Here is a 16,945-nt window from a genome sequence, read left to right on the forward strand (position 1 = left end):
CAAAAATAAATGTAAATTACTCGATTACAAAGAAAATTTAATTTTAATTTTTCTATAGATCAATTACATAACACCATTTTGTTAAATTTGACTTAAAAGCTAAAAATAAAACCTTTTCCTTTGAGGTACTCGCATAAGAAGTAATCACAGGGCAATCTTTGATCATTTAATATCCACACACCTAGGAAAATGAGAGTGCTTGCTAAAGGAGGGTCACTACTTAGGTGACACTATTTTTGCCTATTTAGTCAAATTCTTATTGTTTTTTATATAATGAATGGCATACTAATGCATAAAGGACAGACAAACAGACATTCATTTTTATATGTGTAGATAAAATAGTATTTTGTAAATAATCTTTGGAAAAAATTAAAATTGAGTTGTTTATTGATTTATGAAAAACACCATGTTTCTTTGCCAGACCCGGTAGCCACATTTTTGGTCAATAATGTTTATAATCATTAATCTTAAATTATAAAATATCATAACCTAAGTTATTAAGTAAAGCTATTGTTATTATAGCTATTAGTTAACAAAATTAAAATAAATAAGGATCAATGCCCTGTAAAAAGTAATCCCAATGGTTTGAGTACACTATCTTATATAGTTCTGCGCTAAAATGGGATTTAAACATGGATATTGATAAGTACAGTATAAAATTGGCTTTTTGCCAAAAATGAGTTTATATATTGTCTATATTTAGAAATCTGATATTTAAGTGTATCATGAATGTGAAAAGGTCATTAAAGTATCTGTATTCTAACTTGCCCATAATTTAAAATAGTTCAATCTGAAAATTTATTTACAAAAATGAATATTACTTTTAATTTATGCACATTATTTGCTGCTGTTGTATATGTAATATGTGCTGTGGACAATGAAAGTAATTCCCAAGAACTTATGTAAGTAATTGTTTAATTTGTAAATTTATGCAATTTTGCATCAACATAAAGAAAACTTAATTTATCATCAATATTGAATTTAATATAGGGTCGAAAATTGGGCTGAACAGTTTGGAAAAGAGCTATGGTATTTGGGTCAAAACATAACCAAAGCAAATGAAATAAAATTGGTATGTTTAATAACTTTGTACAAAATTATATTTTGTTATTGCATAAAATTATTGTTACTTGTAAATCTTTTTATTTGGTTAAGCGTTATAAAAAATTAAATGAAACACATGTATTCAGAACAAATGCCACGCAGCTTTTAAATAATATATCGACAGCAATGAATCGTATGATAAGATTAAAAATGACTGCTGTATCGGTAAACTAAACATTAAATATTAATACAATTGCAACTTATTAACACAAATATTAAACAACTTTATAGTGCCTAATGGATGCTGCAGAGCGTTTGTCTGAAGAATTTGAATGGAAATCATCGGGAGTTGAAAACTATACGTATTATAATGCAAAGTATTCGCCAGTTGAAGGCATTAATGATGAAAATGATACTGCACGAACTCCACCGACTGTCACATTAGGAAAAAATTCTTACAATTTAGTTTATAAAACTATGAAATTATCGAAAAATGGTCATTTCTATGGTTTGAATGTAAATACAAGCTACAGTACAGTATATTTGCCCACAATATTATTTGAACGATGTAAGAATTGTTTGTATTATGATTATGAGTAATCATTGTAATAAGATAAAGCTTTGCATTTTTTATACTTTGTTTTTTAAGTACTTCATGTGCAAGCACCATTGCAATGGTCAGAAAAATTAGATGAAGTTTTTGAAAAAAATTATCGTAGTGATCCATCACTTTCGTGGCAATATTTTGGCAGCACGGCTGGATTTATGCGTCATTATCCAGGTAATGCGTACCTACCTTTTGTGACTATTGGTGTTGAAATATATTCTTTTTGATTTTTAGCTATAAGGTGGTCATCTAAACCAAGTGTATTCGATACTCGTCTTCGGCCTTGGTACATTCAAGCAGCAACATGTTCTAAAGATGCTGTAATCCTCTTAGATATTTCAGGTTCAATGTCTGGAATGCATCAAACTATAGCTCAACTAGTAATCAAAACTCTTCTGAGGACATTCAATAATGATGATTCTATTAATATAATTTTCTTCAACACAGTTTTCACTTACTTGGTGCCTTGTTTTGAAAATATTTTAGTACAGGTATAAATACCTGTAGTATTATTTACCTAATATTTGATGTACGTTAATGACTAATTTTGAATACATTTTAAGGCTACTCCTGAAAATATCAAAACATTTCACAATGCTGTAAATATGGATTCGAGACTGTCACCAACTCTTACAGCAAATTATAGTAAGGCATTTACTGAAGCTTTTGAATTATTGTCTCGAGTAAGTATTTTTAGATTAATTCTAATTTGTATTTTATAATTAACATATTTTGAAATTAAGAACAGGGCTAATAAGTGCAACTCGTGTGACACAGCTTTTAATGAAACATGTAATCAAATGATAATGTTGATCACAGATGATGATCCTGACAATGTCTTATTCGAAGTTATTCAGAAACATAATCGTATCGTAACTGACAATAGTACTAATATACCAGTTCGAGTATTTACATATATGATGGGTCGTGATATGACTAATACTCCTGAACTGAGACGATTAGCTTGTGAAAATAGAGGTTGACATTGGTTACTATTTATGAATTAGTTAAAGTAGAGATAGGTATGTATTAGACACTAATATCAGCCTTATTCTTGTCTAGGTAGTTTTGCACATGTACATTCAAAGGATGAAGTGCTTGAAAGTGTATTAAAATATATAGCTGTACTAGCAAGACCTTTAGTACTTCAAGCAGAAAAACATCCAGTTACTTGGTCCCATACATTTATGGATATATCTGTAAGTGTTCAGTGTATAGTTTAAAAAAAAAAAAAAATGGTGCAGATTCGTATTGAATAAAACTATTTAAGTTAACGGGAAAGAATTTTGTCAGGATCCATATGTAACAACCGCTTTGCAAAAAACAATGGAATTTAATAAACAGAAAAATGATTTAGCCGCTCACTTGAATGAACAAAAACAACTCCCTAATCAACATAAAATGGATTCAAAATACATTATATTGAATCCCGAGGTATTTCTTTGTGTTTTGACCTGAACCAAAAGTCTACCTTTAAAGTTGATGAGTTTGAATTGCTAGAATGAATATCCCGTTTATTTATTCCTTTAGTTTATTTAAATAAAATACTGTAGATTGTAGAATAACCTTATTGTTAATTATATATAACCTGTATATTTTTACTTTGCCCATATTTTTATTAAAATAATATTTGACTTCGATTAATATTATTATATTTAGTACAAAACAGATATTAATTGTTTAGGCTATCAATGAAGAAGGAGTGTATCAAGAATACAGGCCAATGACTGCAATTTCTATACCTATTTTTAACAAAAAAAGAGATGAATTTAACAAGGTGAAGTTATAATTTTTTTTTAATTTTATTAGTATTTATAAATGAGTAATATCAGTCTTTGTCTATTAACACGACCCTGTCATGCACATGACTGACAATACACCTAGAAATTAGCATATGCAATGTACTCATCAAGGGCATTAATGGCATATTATAAGGCTTAAGTCAATATGACAAAAAAAATGTTGTTATATCTTTATAACTTATAATGATAGGTACTTAATATACTAAACATATTTACAGCATTTCGAGTTTTTTAAATTAAATTGAAAAATAATAATAGTTTATGTGTTGCTAAACCTTATTTTTAGACAAGATTTAAAGGTGATTTACTTGGTGTTGCTGGAACTGATGTACCAATTGCTGAATTTGAAAAACTGGCGCTTCCTTATAAAGTTAGTATATTTTTCTAAATACTCTATTTAACTATCATTATTAATAATTATCTTTTTTTTTTTTTTTTTAGATTGGTGTTAACGGTTATGCATTTGTTGTCACAAATAATGGTTATGTTCTTTTTCATCCAAAGTTAAGACCCGTTGTAAGTTATAACTTATATTTTTGTATATAAATAAATATTTTTAATTTAGTAAAAAACTATTATATGTATACTTAGGAAGAAGGTATTCTTAAAGAAAATTACAACAGTGTAGACCTTACTGAACTAGAATTGTTGGATGATAATAAAGAGGAACCAAGACAGCCACACAGTGACATAGTTTTGGTAATAATGAACAAGAGTATAATATTTATGAGGATGTCGATATAGTTTAACTATAAACATTGTACTTAAAGTAGCTCAGAACAGAAATTGTTAATCACAAACACGGTTCAATGGAAAACTTAAGCATAAAATTTCATTACGATAACATGGTATTTTATATTTATTATATTCTTATTATTTACGAGTACCTACTAATTAATAATTTAATAATATTTATTGATATTATTGCTGCGATTAGAGAAGAGTTGGTTCTGAAGTTCGTAATTACCATTACACAGCTTTGGATCCAAAAATTGAGGGACCATTTACACTTGGATTGGTGCTACCAGCTTCTTATGGAAACAACTGGATTAAAGCAGGCGATGAAATAAATAAGTCCATAGAAAGTGGTAAATATGAAATATTTTTGTATACCTATGTAGGATAATAATTTGATTACATTATTGTTATTTGTTACTAAGTTAAGTAATAACTGTACGTAGTAAATTTTATAATTGATTAAACAATAATAATTACTTAAGCACATAAAATAATGTAAATTCTCAAGAGAAAGTTCAAATTAAAATTATGATGCAAGTCAAGTTTTAAGCAAAAATAAAATACTATGACTTAAATGTAATATAACTAAAAATAAATTAAATAATTTGTGCAGAAAAATGTAGGGTTTTTAATAAAATAATATTATGCTATCTTTAATTGTAAAATAAGTTATTCACAAAAAAAATATTATTTCTTATAGAACATTTTTTTTTTCAGATGAATTATTTGACAAGTATTTCCAAGAAAAGTGGAAAATTCATCCAAGTTGGTAAATAGTTTTAAAAGTATTTATTTACACGTTTTTATTATTTTGCAAGTAGTATAAAATTTATGATAAACTGATAATAATTAATTTTATTTAAAATAGATCAATGCTATATTAGTCTCAGTGCTATTATGAACGCCGTACTATGTATGTCTAGAATTTATTTGTACCCTAGTTTTCTGTATGTGTACAGGAATTGGTACATTATTATACAGAAACAATCCGTGGACACCTTTTCGGTGTAAAAAGAATAAAGTTATCAATTTTTGTGTGTAATAAAATATTCATTCCTACGACCTACATACGAAAAATATATTTTAAATTATATAAACTTATGATGAATTAATATTATAAAATACTTTTAAATCCTATTTTAGCGAAAAATTAAATATTCCTTATACAAATGTTTTCAAAAAAATTTTCCTGCGAAAATAATATATTTTAATTGAGGCTTTTTTTGGAAAAATAGTCTCTATATAAAATAAAAGTTTTGATAATAAGTCAAATAAAAGTTTTCAATACTTTTATTTAGTTCTAATTTGAACGTTGAACGTACAACATATCTCTTTTCTATATCTTACCCCTATCCCCTACCCACTATCTCCCGTCCCTATCACTCACCCCTATCTCCTGTCCCCAACCCCAACCCTATCCCACCCCCACCCCTTATTTCCTACCCCTATTTCCACCTCCAACCCATCTCCGAGTGGTAACGCTCTTTAGGTAACGCTTTTTTTCGGTTATTTGCTATAGCTAATTCCACCCCTTTCCCATACCCACCTCATCTTCAACCCCATTTCTTTTTTGGTAACGCTTTTTTCGTTACCTACGCTCTTTTGGTAACGCTTTTTTCGATTATGTGCCAGAGCTAAGACATGAAAATGTCAAAAGTAAGGCTCCATTTGGTGACAACGTCATAATAATAATTTTCTTAGGAAACATTTATCTTTCTGCCCACTGCTTGGTAACGACCGACGAGAATAGAAATAATTGTATACCTATGTAGGTGTTCATATTATACACATGAAACGTCATTGATCGTTTATTAGAACAATAAAGGTTTATTTTTGTAATCTCAACCAAAGGACCCTTAGAAGTGATATGATTTACAAATATTTTAAGTACAGTTATTTAATATCTGGGTTTCAGGAATAATAATTAAATATTTAAAATTATATTATATAGAATTTTTTTTTTTTTTGATATTTTAAGTGTGCCTTGGCACACCCGGCACAACCCGTAGTTCCGCCTATGTGCCCTGTATATATATATCTATATATATAATCATTCAGTATGATGTTCATAATAAGTCCTCAGTTCCAGTCATTACTCTGTTATAATACATTAGGCATTTTATAATTTTTTAAATTAAAAAAAAAATTGTTTTTGATTTATTTTAAAAAGGGTATATTGTGATTACTTTCACTCCCATAAATGGAATTTTAAAAATCCAGAAGAAAAACTATTACATTTCATGGAAAAAATATTTTCACCTGATTGGGAATGGAGAGAACAGTACCCAGCTTCTGATTTTGAAAACATCTCAATGGATATATTTGACAGAAGTAAGCATATATAAAAATATAATTATTGAATAAATAAATAATTTCTTTTTTACTTAATGTTTAGGTGAATGTGACCGGAAAGCTATAAATATTAATGAGTCATACTGTAATTATAATTTTTACTATAGTATTGTTAGAGATATTTTTTTAAATAGTTGGTTGTTTATGGTTTTTAAAAAAAAATTATAATTCTAGGTGATAAAGAATTAATGCAATTACTATTTTTTGATGCAAAAATTACACATGCATTGTACAACTCTACATGGGTGCCTACATCAACATATGAGTAAGTAAATTAATCAAGATATACTAGCAATTTTAATATTGAGGTAAGAATTTAAAATATAATTTACTGATATACATGGCCTGTAACTTGATGACCCAATTGTTAGCACTTGGCAGTTAGCAACATCTTAAGAAGCCCAAAAATATCAGTGACAGTGAGTGCAAACACACTGTCGCCTTACCCACTCAGCCACTCCTCCTCATTATTCATCTAAGAATTTAATCATAAACATATTGAGTTTTAATAAAAATTAGTTTTGTATTCAAAATGTAAAACTATACTTTAGATGTTTGATTTAATCATATAACAAATTTATAAATCAAGTGTATTCTTCTTATATTAGTTAACATTTGGTTTAAATTTGAGAAATACTAATGTTGATGACCCTTTACAATGAGTTAATAACTATTATGAAAACATAACTGACATATTTATAATATTAATATATACGATTCTATTATAAACCAATTTATAAAATGTTTTGTTATTTCATGGTTTCCAGAAAAGATTATGCTTTGCAATATAAAGTTAGTGTAAGATTTTTAGCAACCCAAGGGGGTTTAAGTAGATGGCAACATATAACTGACTTAGAGGAAAGTGAATTGTATGTATACTTTGTCATAATTTAATATTTTATATAATAAATTTGTGACTTTCTTAATATCAGAGAATTTGGTGATATACATAACCGATCAGTTGAAGAAGTTTGGTACAAACGTCCAGTTCTGTACCGTAATTTAAATCCGCAAGCATTTGTTTTTTCTGTGCCTTTTGATTCTGGTATCTATTTATATAATATTCATGAAGACTTATGTATTTTAATTTGTATAAATTTATTCTAGGTAATAATGAAAAATTAAAAATTACAGCTAGCCATGCTATATTTGTTGAAGACGAAAATAATGAAGCACCGGGTTCAGTAGTTGGTTATGAAATGTTACATAAGGCATTTTATGATAGATTTATTGGTATAACAAATACTACTCCGAAAAATGTAACTATAAATGATTATATATTAAAAAGTTATAATGAAATTTGAACTTGGCTTTATATGTCTAGTGTACGTCCTGTTTACCTTGCACATCTGAGCACCTAGATTGCTATATTATTGATGAAAATGGATATGTTGTTCTGTCAGAAATTCCATCAGATACGGGGAAATTTTTTGCACAGACAGAATTAAAAAGTACTGGTGTTATAATGGAGACGATGATAACAAAAAAAATTTTTAGACGTATCCCTATGTTTGATTATCAAGGATTATGTAGAGAAAAGGAACAAAGCAATAATGCGTCAGCTATTTTATTATCAGTAAGTTTTTTTTAATAATTATCTTTTAGTTAAAGCTTTAGAATTTTGTATTTTCTTAATAGCCATCTCCACGTTTTTCTCTTTCTGTTTTACCAGTTTTTTTAAAAATTTTAAAGTTAATTATATGTTTATAAACTAATAAAGTCAAATCTTTTTAATTATTACTATTTTGAGCTTACAACATTGGTAATTATTTTCTTTATTTTTTATACAGCCATTTTATTTCATGTTGGCAAGTATCAAATGGATTTTATTGAATATTATGTGGCTATTGATAGAAGGCAATTTTGTGCATGTATGGTCACTGAATGAAGGTAACTGTCAAAACTAATTTAAACCTTTTTTAATTATTAAAAATAATTTATATCTTTTCAGCCAACATAGATGAATCTATAAGAGTTATAACAGAAAAATATAAGAACAGTGCTTGCGATAAAAAAGCTGACTTATTTATGTTACAACATGAACATTTAAGTGCTGAAGGGTTTGATGCACCACCACCTGCTGGTTCTACTATAAGGTTTGTTTTCTGTTTTTATACTATATATCAAATAACAGAACGGTTTTTAAAAGCTATTAAATTCAAATAAATTTTTTTTTTTATAGTGCTACACAGGCCGCCATTATGGCCTTTTGCACACTTCTACGAAATTTCTCCATCCATTCCGGTCCATTACATCATCTAATCGCTTTGACTCGTCGGAATTTGATATATCCTAAAAAGCATAATTTTGTTTTTTTATGACCTTAGTTTGGTTTGAATACTCTTGATCTACAAAAGACAAGAATTGCCATCCTGGGGAAGTGGATACGGTGTGGTGGTTTCCCATTGCTTTCTGCACCAGTCGGGTGGCCATTTTTCTCTCCAAACAGTTGCCCATCCTCCCAAACAAACATATAATAAATTAAAATAAAAATGTTTCAAATTAATACAAATGTTATTTTATTATTTTTTCAGCCCTTTTTTTGTGAAAAGAATAGCACATTCAAACTTGCTCCTTGTTGTAGTAGAGAACGCAGAAAGTAGTCAGAGCCACTTGAGTGTTACCCCAAACAAAGTTGATTACAATATAACGAGTGCTACTGATCACAGCTGTAATAAACTAAATATAAATAATTTTTGCAGGCGAAAATTAGGGGGCTGCTATAATAGTCATCCTGAGGTATGTTAAATTAACACACCATTAATATACGTGGAATGTGTGATTATAAAAAATTTAATTTTTTTTAATTTGAATAATTTATCATAACAAAGTTGCAACTTTTTTTGTAGTTGGATTATAGTATTTTAATTTCTCTTCGTTTTTGAATAGTCATATCATATACATATATTATATAATATGACTATAAAAGAGCCTTAAAATTGTTAGTTAAATGATATAACTAACAATTACTAATAACATGGTGGTTCTTATTTTTTTAGAAAATTAACGCCTTCCAAAAAGGCTACAAATTTTAAAAAAAATATATATATAAATAATTTTTTTGATTTTTATCTATCCCTTCGTTTATTTTAACAAGAACTTTTACATAAGACATAGCAACCGCCGACCTAAATTACTTTTCAAGCAGATTGACAACCAAATCTCAACAATATATCAAAATATTCCTCATTTAAAAATGTACGTCCAAATGTTAATGAATTTTAGATTATAGAATAAATTAAAAAGTTGTCCTAAATACACATAGCTGCTATATGTGTATTGAGATTCGGCTGTCAATCCACTCGAAAGGTATTTTATGCCGGCATTGGCGAATATAAAAATCCAAAAAAAATTGACAGAAACATGTTATCACTATTCAAAGCATTTTTAGGGATGTTGAATAAAAAAAAAAATAAGAACTACCCTAATATATAAATATATATTATACCGTGTCTAAAAAAAAAGTTGTTTTACCCCCACAGTTGATAGTAGCGTATTCATATTATGAGAAATTCCTAAAATATCAGATCCTAGCTTTTAAGCTAAATTTAGGATTCAGTTAGATTTAACTAATTACGTCCTCTTTTTTTTTTTTTTTTTTATGTATTTGATTTAAATGTAAAATTTTAATTTTTCACTTTAAAATATTCAATATGTTTAAAATTTTAAATATATTCTAAAAGTTGAAATATAAAACTTCACAATTACTCTTGATACTTACCTTAAAAATTGTTTTTATTAAGTTACTACCTATTCAATTTGGTAAAACTGATAACTTGCTAAAAAAAATGTTATCACAATGTATCAAAAGAAGGATTTTCAAATGTCATATTATAGCTTTATGTATCTTTTTTAAAATTGAAAAATGTTGGTAAGTTTTCAGGTTACACTTAATTTAAGGAAAAACCAAATTTTCCCATTTTAGTCAAATGCAAAAAAAAACATAATGAAGTACTTAGAGTCAAGCAAGAGATCTGAATGTTTTGGGATTTTCTATTGTAATATGCTACTATTTTTTAAGAGTATTACATAAAAAAAAAACAAAATACAATTTAAAAAAAAAAAACTTATATAGATTTTATATCATATGCATTTATTTTCAGGAACCCAATATTAAGTATTGTTCAGGGTGTTATATAGCAAAACCAACCATATGGACTTTATTATGCTTAAGGTTTTTTTTTATAATACATTTTTAATAGAAATACATTTTTATAAAACATTTTAACATAGTATACATGTAATGAAATTGTATTTATTAAAGTGAGAATCTATGATATATTATTATTTTTACATTTTGTTACATAATGTTGTCTAATATAGTACTATTCAGTTATAACATAAGTAAAACTTACAATTTTCAAGGAATTTCACTGGACAAAAAGCTATCTAAAGTAGTATTTCCACTTGATGGTTGCAGTTTTTTTTTAAAATTGGATACTAATTTTCTTTTTTTTAATAAAGGTTTCTGACGGTTAGGAAATATATCTGGTTTTGACCGACCCCCTAGACCATCGTATATTTCCTCATCAGAACTACTTGAAGGTGCTATAGTCTTAGAAACATAATTTGCAACTACAGATTTTGTTGTAAGAGGAGGCCTCATAAACCCACTTGGTCGACGAGGACTTTTAGGCATAAATGTATTTACCTAAAAAACAATATAATTACCAAATAAAAATTGTTGAATGTTTAATAAATTAAAACACAGTACTTACATTTTGTGGTAAGTCATCAGACTGATTATATAAATTTTGAGGTTTTAGTTGTCCTTTTGGCTGTATTGAGCAAGAGGTAGAATTTTGTGGAGAATGTAAAGAATTTACATCCTAAAAGTAAAATTAAAATATAATACTTTTCAAAAAAAAAAAAAAAAAAAGAGTAATGTATAAAATTAAACCTCATTTTGTAGTTTATCAGCGACAGGTGTAATTGTAATTTCGGGTGCTGGACTTTCATGGATAAACCGTCTTCGTAATTCTGTTCTTCTAGGAGTTTCTCCATTATGTATCATAGATTCTAAATGTCCACATTTTTTTTGAAGCCTAGTTATTTCAGCTTCGAGATCAGTAACTTCCGATTTTAATTTGCTAAAATCAACAAAGTTAGAAAGTTAGAGAAGTTAGAAAGCTTGAATTTTGTAATTATATTTTCATGATGTTTTTCAATGAAACAATTATATGAGCAAAAAAAGTTACTCATTAAATCATTATTTTTTTATTTAAGGATAAAAAATTGTATTAAAGAGTAATTGTTAAAAAGTAAATAGCACTGAAAGCGCTGAAAGTGCATGGTTTAGAATTTTCGATTTTAAGGAAACTGACTTTTAAAAAAGTCATGGTTTAGAGAATAATAATAGAAAAACGTATGTTATATGTACGTATTTAGTGTACAATACAATTGTATTATATTAAATTAAGTTTCATATTTTTGGATATGTCAATTAGAAAGATCTTAATGATTTTTCAGTTACTAGGTTGAATGGAAACTAATTTTTAGTTAAAACTGTTAACCGAAATGATGACAGTCATGGTTTTTACACCAATTAAAAACTATAATTATTTAAAGAATATACAATATTGGATTTTACGATATTAGATGGAACTTTAAAATCTTGCGCTAAAACTTAACATTTGACATACATGACTTTCTAATAAGTGCGTAAATACATTTTTGATTAATTTTTTGAAGTATTAGCATTTAAAGTTTAGGTGAGGAACGAAATATGGTTGAGTAGTGTAATAGTGATATAAATAACATTCAAGCTCATCTTATCCTACTTTTGAATGCTAATAACTCAAAAAGTATTAATTAAAATCCAGTTAGGTAAAATAAATTTTTAATAACCATTAGCCTCTCATTTAATTTCAACACTTTTGTATTATAATTATATGTTGAAATTATATCAATAATCATTAACTAATTTTAAGTAACTTAAATATTTATTAAAATTTAACATTAGTATACATACTCCATTACTCTTTCATTCATTGACTCCTTAGAGTTGATTTCATAGAATTGTTTTTTTAGAGTCATATACTTAGTTTGCCTTTGTAGTAACTTATTTTCTAAGTCTCTATTACTTTCTTTTAATGTTAGAATTTCTCTAAAAAATAAACAAAACCAATGAACTTTAATCATAGTTTATACAATACATATTTTGAAGAAAATGGTCTTTTGATATTGAGTTAAAGATAGTTAAAACAATTTTATTGACACCAAATGATGCAACATTCCAGACTACAACAGTTATTTACAATTTGACGTTTTTTTTTCTAATTGTAAACATAATAATGTTAATCTTTCTTTTATTTACATGTTTCTTGAATGATTAGTTTCTATAAGTTTTTCTTCCCCATTCACCACTAGTTTCATCTTGGATTGTTTCAAATATTTTCCTTTCAAAATTAATAATTTCTTCTCATCTAATTTTCTTATCGGCTGGGTCTCAGCTCCATAAAGTATTATCAGATGTATTATATTTATTCTGCGACTTTTCCATCAAGAAAATATTGCCTGCATACGATAACACTCTTGTAGCATTTTGATTAGTTTTATACCTTTTTTCTGCTTACCAATACCCATCTCCCTTACCACATTTTCTAGTACTAAATTTAATAGAATTAATTAAGACAGTCTGTTACATATCCTATTTAAATTTACAAAAGTAGCTCAATCAAATTGAACATTAACATCACATATCATTTAATGTCTAAAATTCATAATCGATTTTTCACGTTTGAAGTATTTTCTGTTAAAGCATTACAAACCACTTTAAATAAACTATTTAAAGTAGTTTAAATTAATAGCAAATTCCATTTTGTCTTATAAGAGTTGTAATTTATATAATAAAGGTTGAAAAAATATAAATTTATTTTACCTTTTAAATGTGGTTATAAGTAAGCATAATGTTTGAATATCAGTTTTTTGCTTCAATAAACATACTGCTTCCTGAGAATCTGCAGGCGTTCCATACAAAACACTGTTAATGCTAAAAAAATGTTAACATATTAATTATAATTATAATCAATAAACAAATATATATACTGCATCAGATAAACTATTTTTATCTTAATTTTGTTATAATTTAAATTTAAATAGTCATACAAGTCAAAAGGAAAACAATTTAATTTGTATCGTTTAACTGTTCTTTAACCACACCACCTATCTACCAAATTAGAAAAAAATATGCAGACTCGATTAATTTGATTGAAATATAAATTCTATAATAATTTATTTATTTTATTTTTTATTAATTGCTTTTGTAATTACACACTATATGATACAAAAAATAAAAAAATACATTTAACATTTACATATATTTAAATAAGGAATCCAGCACTTAAAATAAATGAAATAATGGAAAAAATAATGATAGGAGAGTGAGAAATAAGAAGTTGGATATCCGGATTAGAAATATAACCCATGGAGGACAGAAGATAAAAAAGTAAATTACGACTGGAGAGGAGAGAGGGACAGTTAAAAAGGATATTTGAAATTTCACAATTCATCTCAGATAGGTGCAAAGGATAAAGAGGGGAAGAATTGAGTGAGAGACGATAGGAATGGGAGGGTAATTAATTTATGGTTTGTTTTTTTTAAAAGGTATTAACTGAGTGTTTACATTCATAATAATACAATGATAAAACTAGTTTTTTCCAAGATGTGACAGCTTAAATATAGTCACACTACCCGATTTCACCGAAATCAAACGTTTTTGTTCAGAACTTATAGTTAAATTTTTAAGATATTTATTACAACTGTATATTGTAAAAATGAATGTAAGTAGCTTATTATTTTCTAACCTATACCATTGAATAATAAATAAATACTGTAATGTTATTAATATTAAACATACGATTCAAATTTTTCCAATTCCTTCCTTAAATCATCAGCTTCCAATTTATAGCATGTAGATTTTTTACATTCTGCTTTTAAAAACCGAATGTTTTCTTGTAGACTGGAAACTACTGTTTGGTGACTTCTCACTTTGTCTTCAACATCTTTTATATGTTTTCTATGTGTAAAAATATACTACAAATTTACAAACATTACAAATAAAAATAAAAAAAATGTAATATTACTTTAACGTTGCCAACTGTTCTTTTTCTTTCTTGCTATCTTGTCTTAAATTTTTTAGTTCTTGTTCCTTTACAGTTAATGTAAAAGAGAGTGATTGCACTTGATGTGTCAATGTAGATACATCTTCTTTAATACTTAGATTCGAGTTATTGTGGAAGTATAGTTTTATCACTTGCTTTTCTGAAACTCTAGAGCGACAATGTGGACATGTTTGTGCTCTTAAATAAAAAGAATATTAGTTTTTGAATAATTTGAATTTAGTTTTTAGAATATTGAAAATACAATAATTAATGTATAAACTAATTTTAAAAATATCAAACTGAAACAAATAATATCATAGTACCTTTGAAGCCATTGCATGAGACATTGATGATGAAAAATGTGACCACAAGGAGTGGAATGAACAGTTTCTGGATGAATCCCAGTGAAAACATCACCACATATAGAACATGAAGCTAACATAATGACCTATGTAAAAAAATCTGTATTATTATTACAGGCGTACATACTGTATATTGTGCAAGTACTTTCGGTTTTATGTTAATCTTATTTATAACTTGTTACCATGATTTTAAAATAATACAAAAATATGTTTGGAGAAAAATAGATAACAAATGGTCATAAAAACCAAATTTATTTTTAGTTTTAATGCTCAACTGTGTAATGATATTAGCCTTACAATGATGCATTTAATTTTTTTAATTTAAATTAAATTGTTGTGTAGTCCGCGATAACTAAATAACCACTGGAATATCATGGAATAAAAGTCTATGGATCAGAATTTATAGACCTAAGGTATTTTATATCGGCAAACATTTAAAAACATACCGCCTCTCCTTAAAATTGAAAAAACGCCTTAAAAATATACTTATTTTTCTACTTTAAAATAAAGCACTCTACACTGTCAAAATAGTTCCAGATTAAATGTTATTCATAAAATATTAAACAATTTTAAAAATCTTTAGAAAATGTATGGAATTTAAATTTACTCAAGCCGTGTAATCAATGACATCATGTGTTGATAACTTTTAAAATTGTTTAAATAGTGAAATAGCCTTTTAAAAGGCATTATTTGGATCATGTACATCATAATTTTTTTTAATTGGTTTAATATTGTTTAAATAAGAGCAGTTTTAATCTTAAACATGGGACTATCCAAGCTGCAATTAGAAAACCATAAACTTAGCAGTTTTTCAAACTCCGTAGACATTTCTTTATAAAAATGCACTTGGTCTTAAATTTATAAATTATTTTGGAAATAATTCATAAGCATTTTCTTTATTATAAATAAATTATGTTGTTATTTGTTTGTATTTATAATCAAAATAATATTCAATACCATAAATCAGTTAGCTATAAAATTTGAACAGGTGTCCAGTAAGATACATTTTAAGACATAATAATGAAACAAGTAATGCATGATTTAATATTATATTTTTTCTGATGTATATATTTATAAATTGCTCTAACTTTATTAATGAAAGGTTTTTGTTTTTATAAGTCTTAAACTAAATGAAATTATAGTTATTAAACTTTTGATAAATTATAGTATCTATAAAATATATAGTTAAACATAGCAAAATAATTAATATCGTATGAAGTTAAATGTATGTATTAAATGCAATAGGTATATGGCATACTCGGGAATGAAATTGATGGGCAGACCACAACTATACGCACTAATAATGTGATGCCATAAATAAATGTTAAATATTTTGTAATAAAAATAAGTGCAGTTTTTTATTATAGTCACTTTTTACTATGTTTACAAAATAATATATGCACCTATTAAATAAAGAACTTCGGAATTTATAAATTATTATTATTATGATTTACGAATACTTATTGTATGATGTATCATAATTCATATCACATTTCACATAACAACAGTCAACGTTAATCAGTAATCACATACCCTTGCAGTGTTGCTGCATATAAATTTGTAGAATACATTTTTTTTTATCATTACATAGGTAAAAATGACCCGGTCATAACTCTAGGACATTAATATATTAATATAAATAGATGGATATATTTTATATATATATTTATTATATTATTATGTTTTATAAATTATAACTGAACATGTTATCTATAAGGTTTTTATGTAGTACCTAATAATGTGAGGAATGAGGACAAATTCTGTATTTCCTGTGTAGAATTTATTGACGACTTCGGATACCTGTATTGATCACTGTTATTGGTAAGCTACATTGCGGTTATAGGAAAAAATCCCCAGATAAAAAGTTCGTAAGAATGTAAATTATAAATCTAAGGAGGTAATATTAAAAAGTTACACAAAAAAAATAAATCTAAGTTT

The 16,945-nt window shown here is 26.7% G+C and overlaps 2 protein-coding genes across 6 annotated transcripts; one reads left to right on the forward strand and one right to left on the reverse strand.

Moving 5' to 3' along the window:
- The first annotated feature begins 694 nt into the window (after positions 1–694).
- LOC126836226 (voltage-dependent calcium channel subunit alpha-2/delta-3) lies at positions 695–10,824 on the forward strand. 4 transcript variants are annotated; one of them, XM_050569446.1, is made up of 28 exons: positions 695–902; positions 991–1,072; positions 1,156–1,269; positions 1,336–1,612; positions 1,694–1,825; positions 1,886–2,142; positions 2,215–2,334; positions 2,395–2,629; positions 2,714–2,850; positions 2,945–3,085; positions 3,336–3,428; positions 3,740–3,823; positions 3,895–3,969; positions 4,045–4,152; positions 4,227–4,301; positions 4,391–4,541; positions 4,909–4,960; positions 6,362–6,522; positions 6,587–6,628; positions 6,718–6,808; positions 7,311–7,412; positions 7,476–7,588; positions 7,651–7,802; positions 7,868–8,119; positions 8,334–8,433; positions 8,495–8,639; positions 9,078–9,282; positions 10,647–10,823. In XM_050569446.1, the coding sequence occupies exons 1-28, from the start codon at positions 811–813 to the stop codon at positions 10,740–10,742; spliced, it is 3,684 nt and encodes a 1,227-aa protein (XP_050425403.1). In that variant the 5' UTR covers positions 695–810; the 3' UTR covers positions 10,743–10,823. The 4 variants fall into 4 exon arrangements, with proteins under 4 accessions (XP_050425403.1, XP_050425404.1, XP_050425405.1 ...); XM_050569447.1 differs by lacking the exon at positions 2,945–3,085 and having other exon boundaries at positions 10,647–10,824; XM_050569448.1 differs by lacking the exon at positions 10,647–10,823 and having other exon boundaries at positions 8,726–9,195.
- Positions 10,705–16,513, reverse strand: LOC126836227 (E3 ubiquitin-protein ligase TRAIP-like). 2 transcript variants are annotated; one of them, XM_050569451.1, is made up of 9 exons: positions 16,411–16,513; positions 14,969–15,093; positions 14,628–14,843; positions 14,402–14,560; positions 13,424–13,534; positions 12,515–12,649; positions 11,444–11,633; positions 11,262–11,372; positions 10,705–11,194 (listed from the first exon to the last, which is right to left on the reverse strand). In XM_050569451.1, exons 2-9 carry the CDS (start codon positions 15,085–15,087, stop codon positions 10,904–10,906), a joined length of 1,332 nt encoding a protein of 443 aa, XP_050425408.1. In that variant the 5' UTR covers positions 15,088–15,093; positions 16,411–16,513; the 3' UTR covers positions 10,705–10,903. The 2 variants fall into 2 exon arrangements, with proteins under 2 accessions (XP_050425408.1, XP_050425407.1); XM_050569450.1 differs by having other exon boundaries at positions 10,706–11,194; positions 16,266–16,481.
- Positions 16,514–16,945: the final 432 nt, after the last annotated feature.

The sequence above is a fragment of the Adelges cooleyi genome, unplaced genomic scaffold, assembly GCF_023614345.1.
Source record: "Adelges cooleyi isolate 19-005CV unplaced genomic scaffold, UGA_ACOO_1.1 ACOO_flye_CR_arks_rails_tigmint_CR_PRNA_23, whole genome shotgun sequence".
Classification (NCBI taxonomy): Eukaryota; Metazoa; Arthropoda; class Insecta; order Hemiptera; family Adelgidae; genus Adelges; species Adelges cooleyi.

What these genes read in the sequence shown, in the direction of transcription:
- LOC126836226 (XM_050569446.1), top strand. Translation starts at nt 811, where the DNA reads ATGAATATTACTTTTAATTTATGCACATTATTTGCTGCTGTTGTATAT. An exon ending in CTTTTGAATTATTGTCTCGA is followed by an intron (nt 2,335 to 2,394) that starts GTAAGTATTTTT and finishes TTTGAAATTAAG; the next exon opens with AACAGGGCTAATAAGTGCAA. An exon ending in ATTAGCTTGTGAAAATAGAG is followed by an intron (nt 2,630 to 2,713) that starts GTTGACATTGGT and finishes ATTCTTGTCTAG; the next exon opens with GTAGTTTTGCACATGTACAT.
- LOC126836227 (XM_050569451.1), bottom strand. Translation starts at nt 15,087, where the DNA reads ATGTTAGCTTCATGTTCTATATGTGGTGATGTTTTCACTGGGATTCAT. An exon ending in GAACAGTTGGCAACGTTAAA is followed by an intron (nt 14,561 to 14,627) that starts GTAATATTACAT and finishes TTTTACACATAG; the next exon opens with AAAACATATAAAAGATGTTG. An exon ending in GAATTGGAAAAATTTGAATC is followed by an intron (nt 13,535 to 14,401) that starts GTATGTTTAATA and finishes ACATTTTTTTAG; the next exon opens with CATTAACAGTGTTTTGTATG.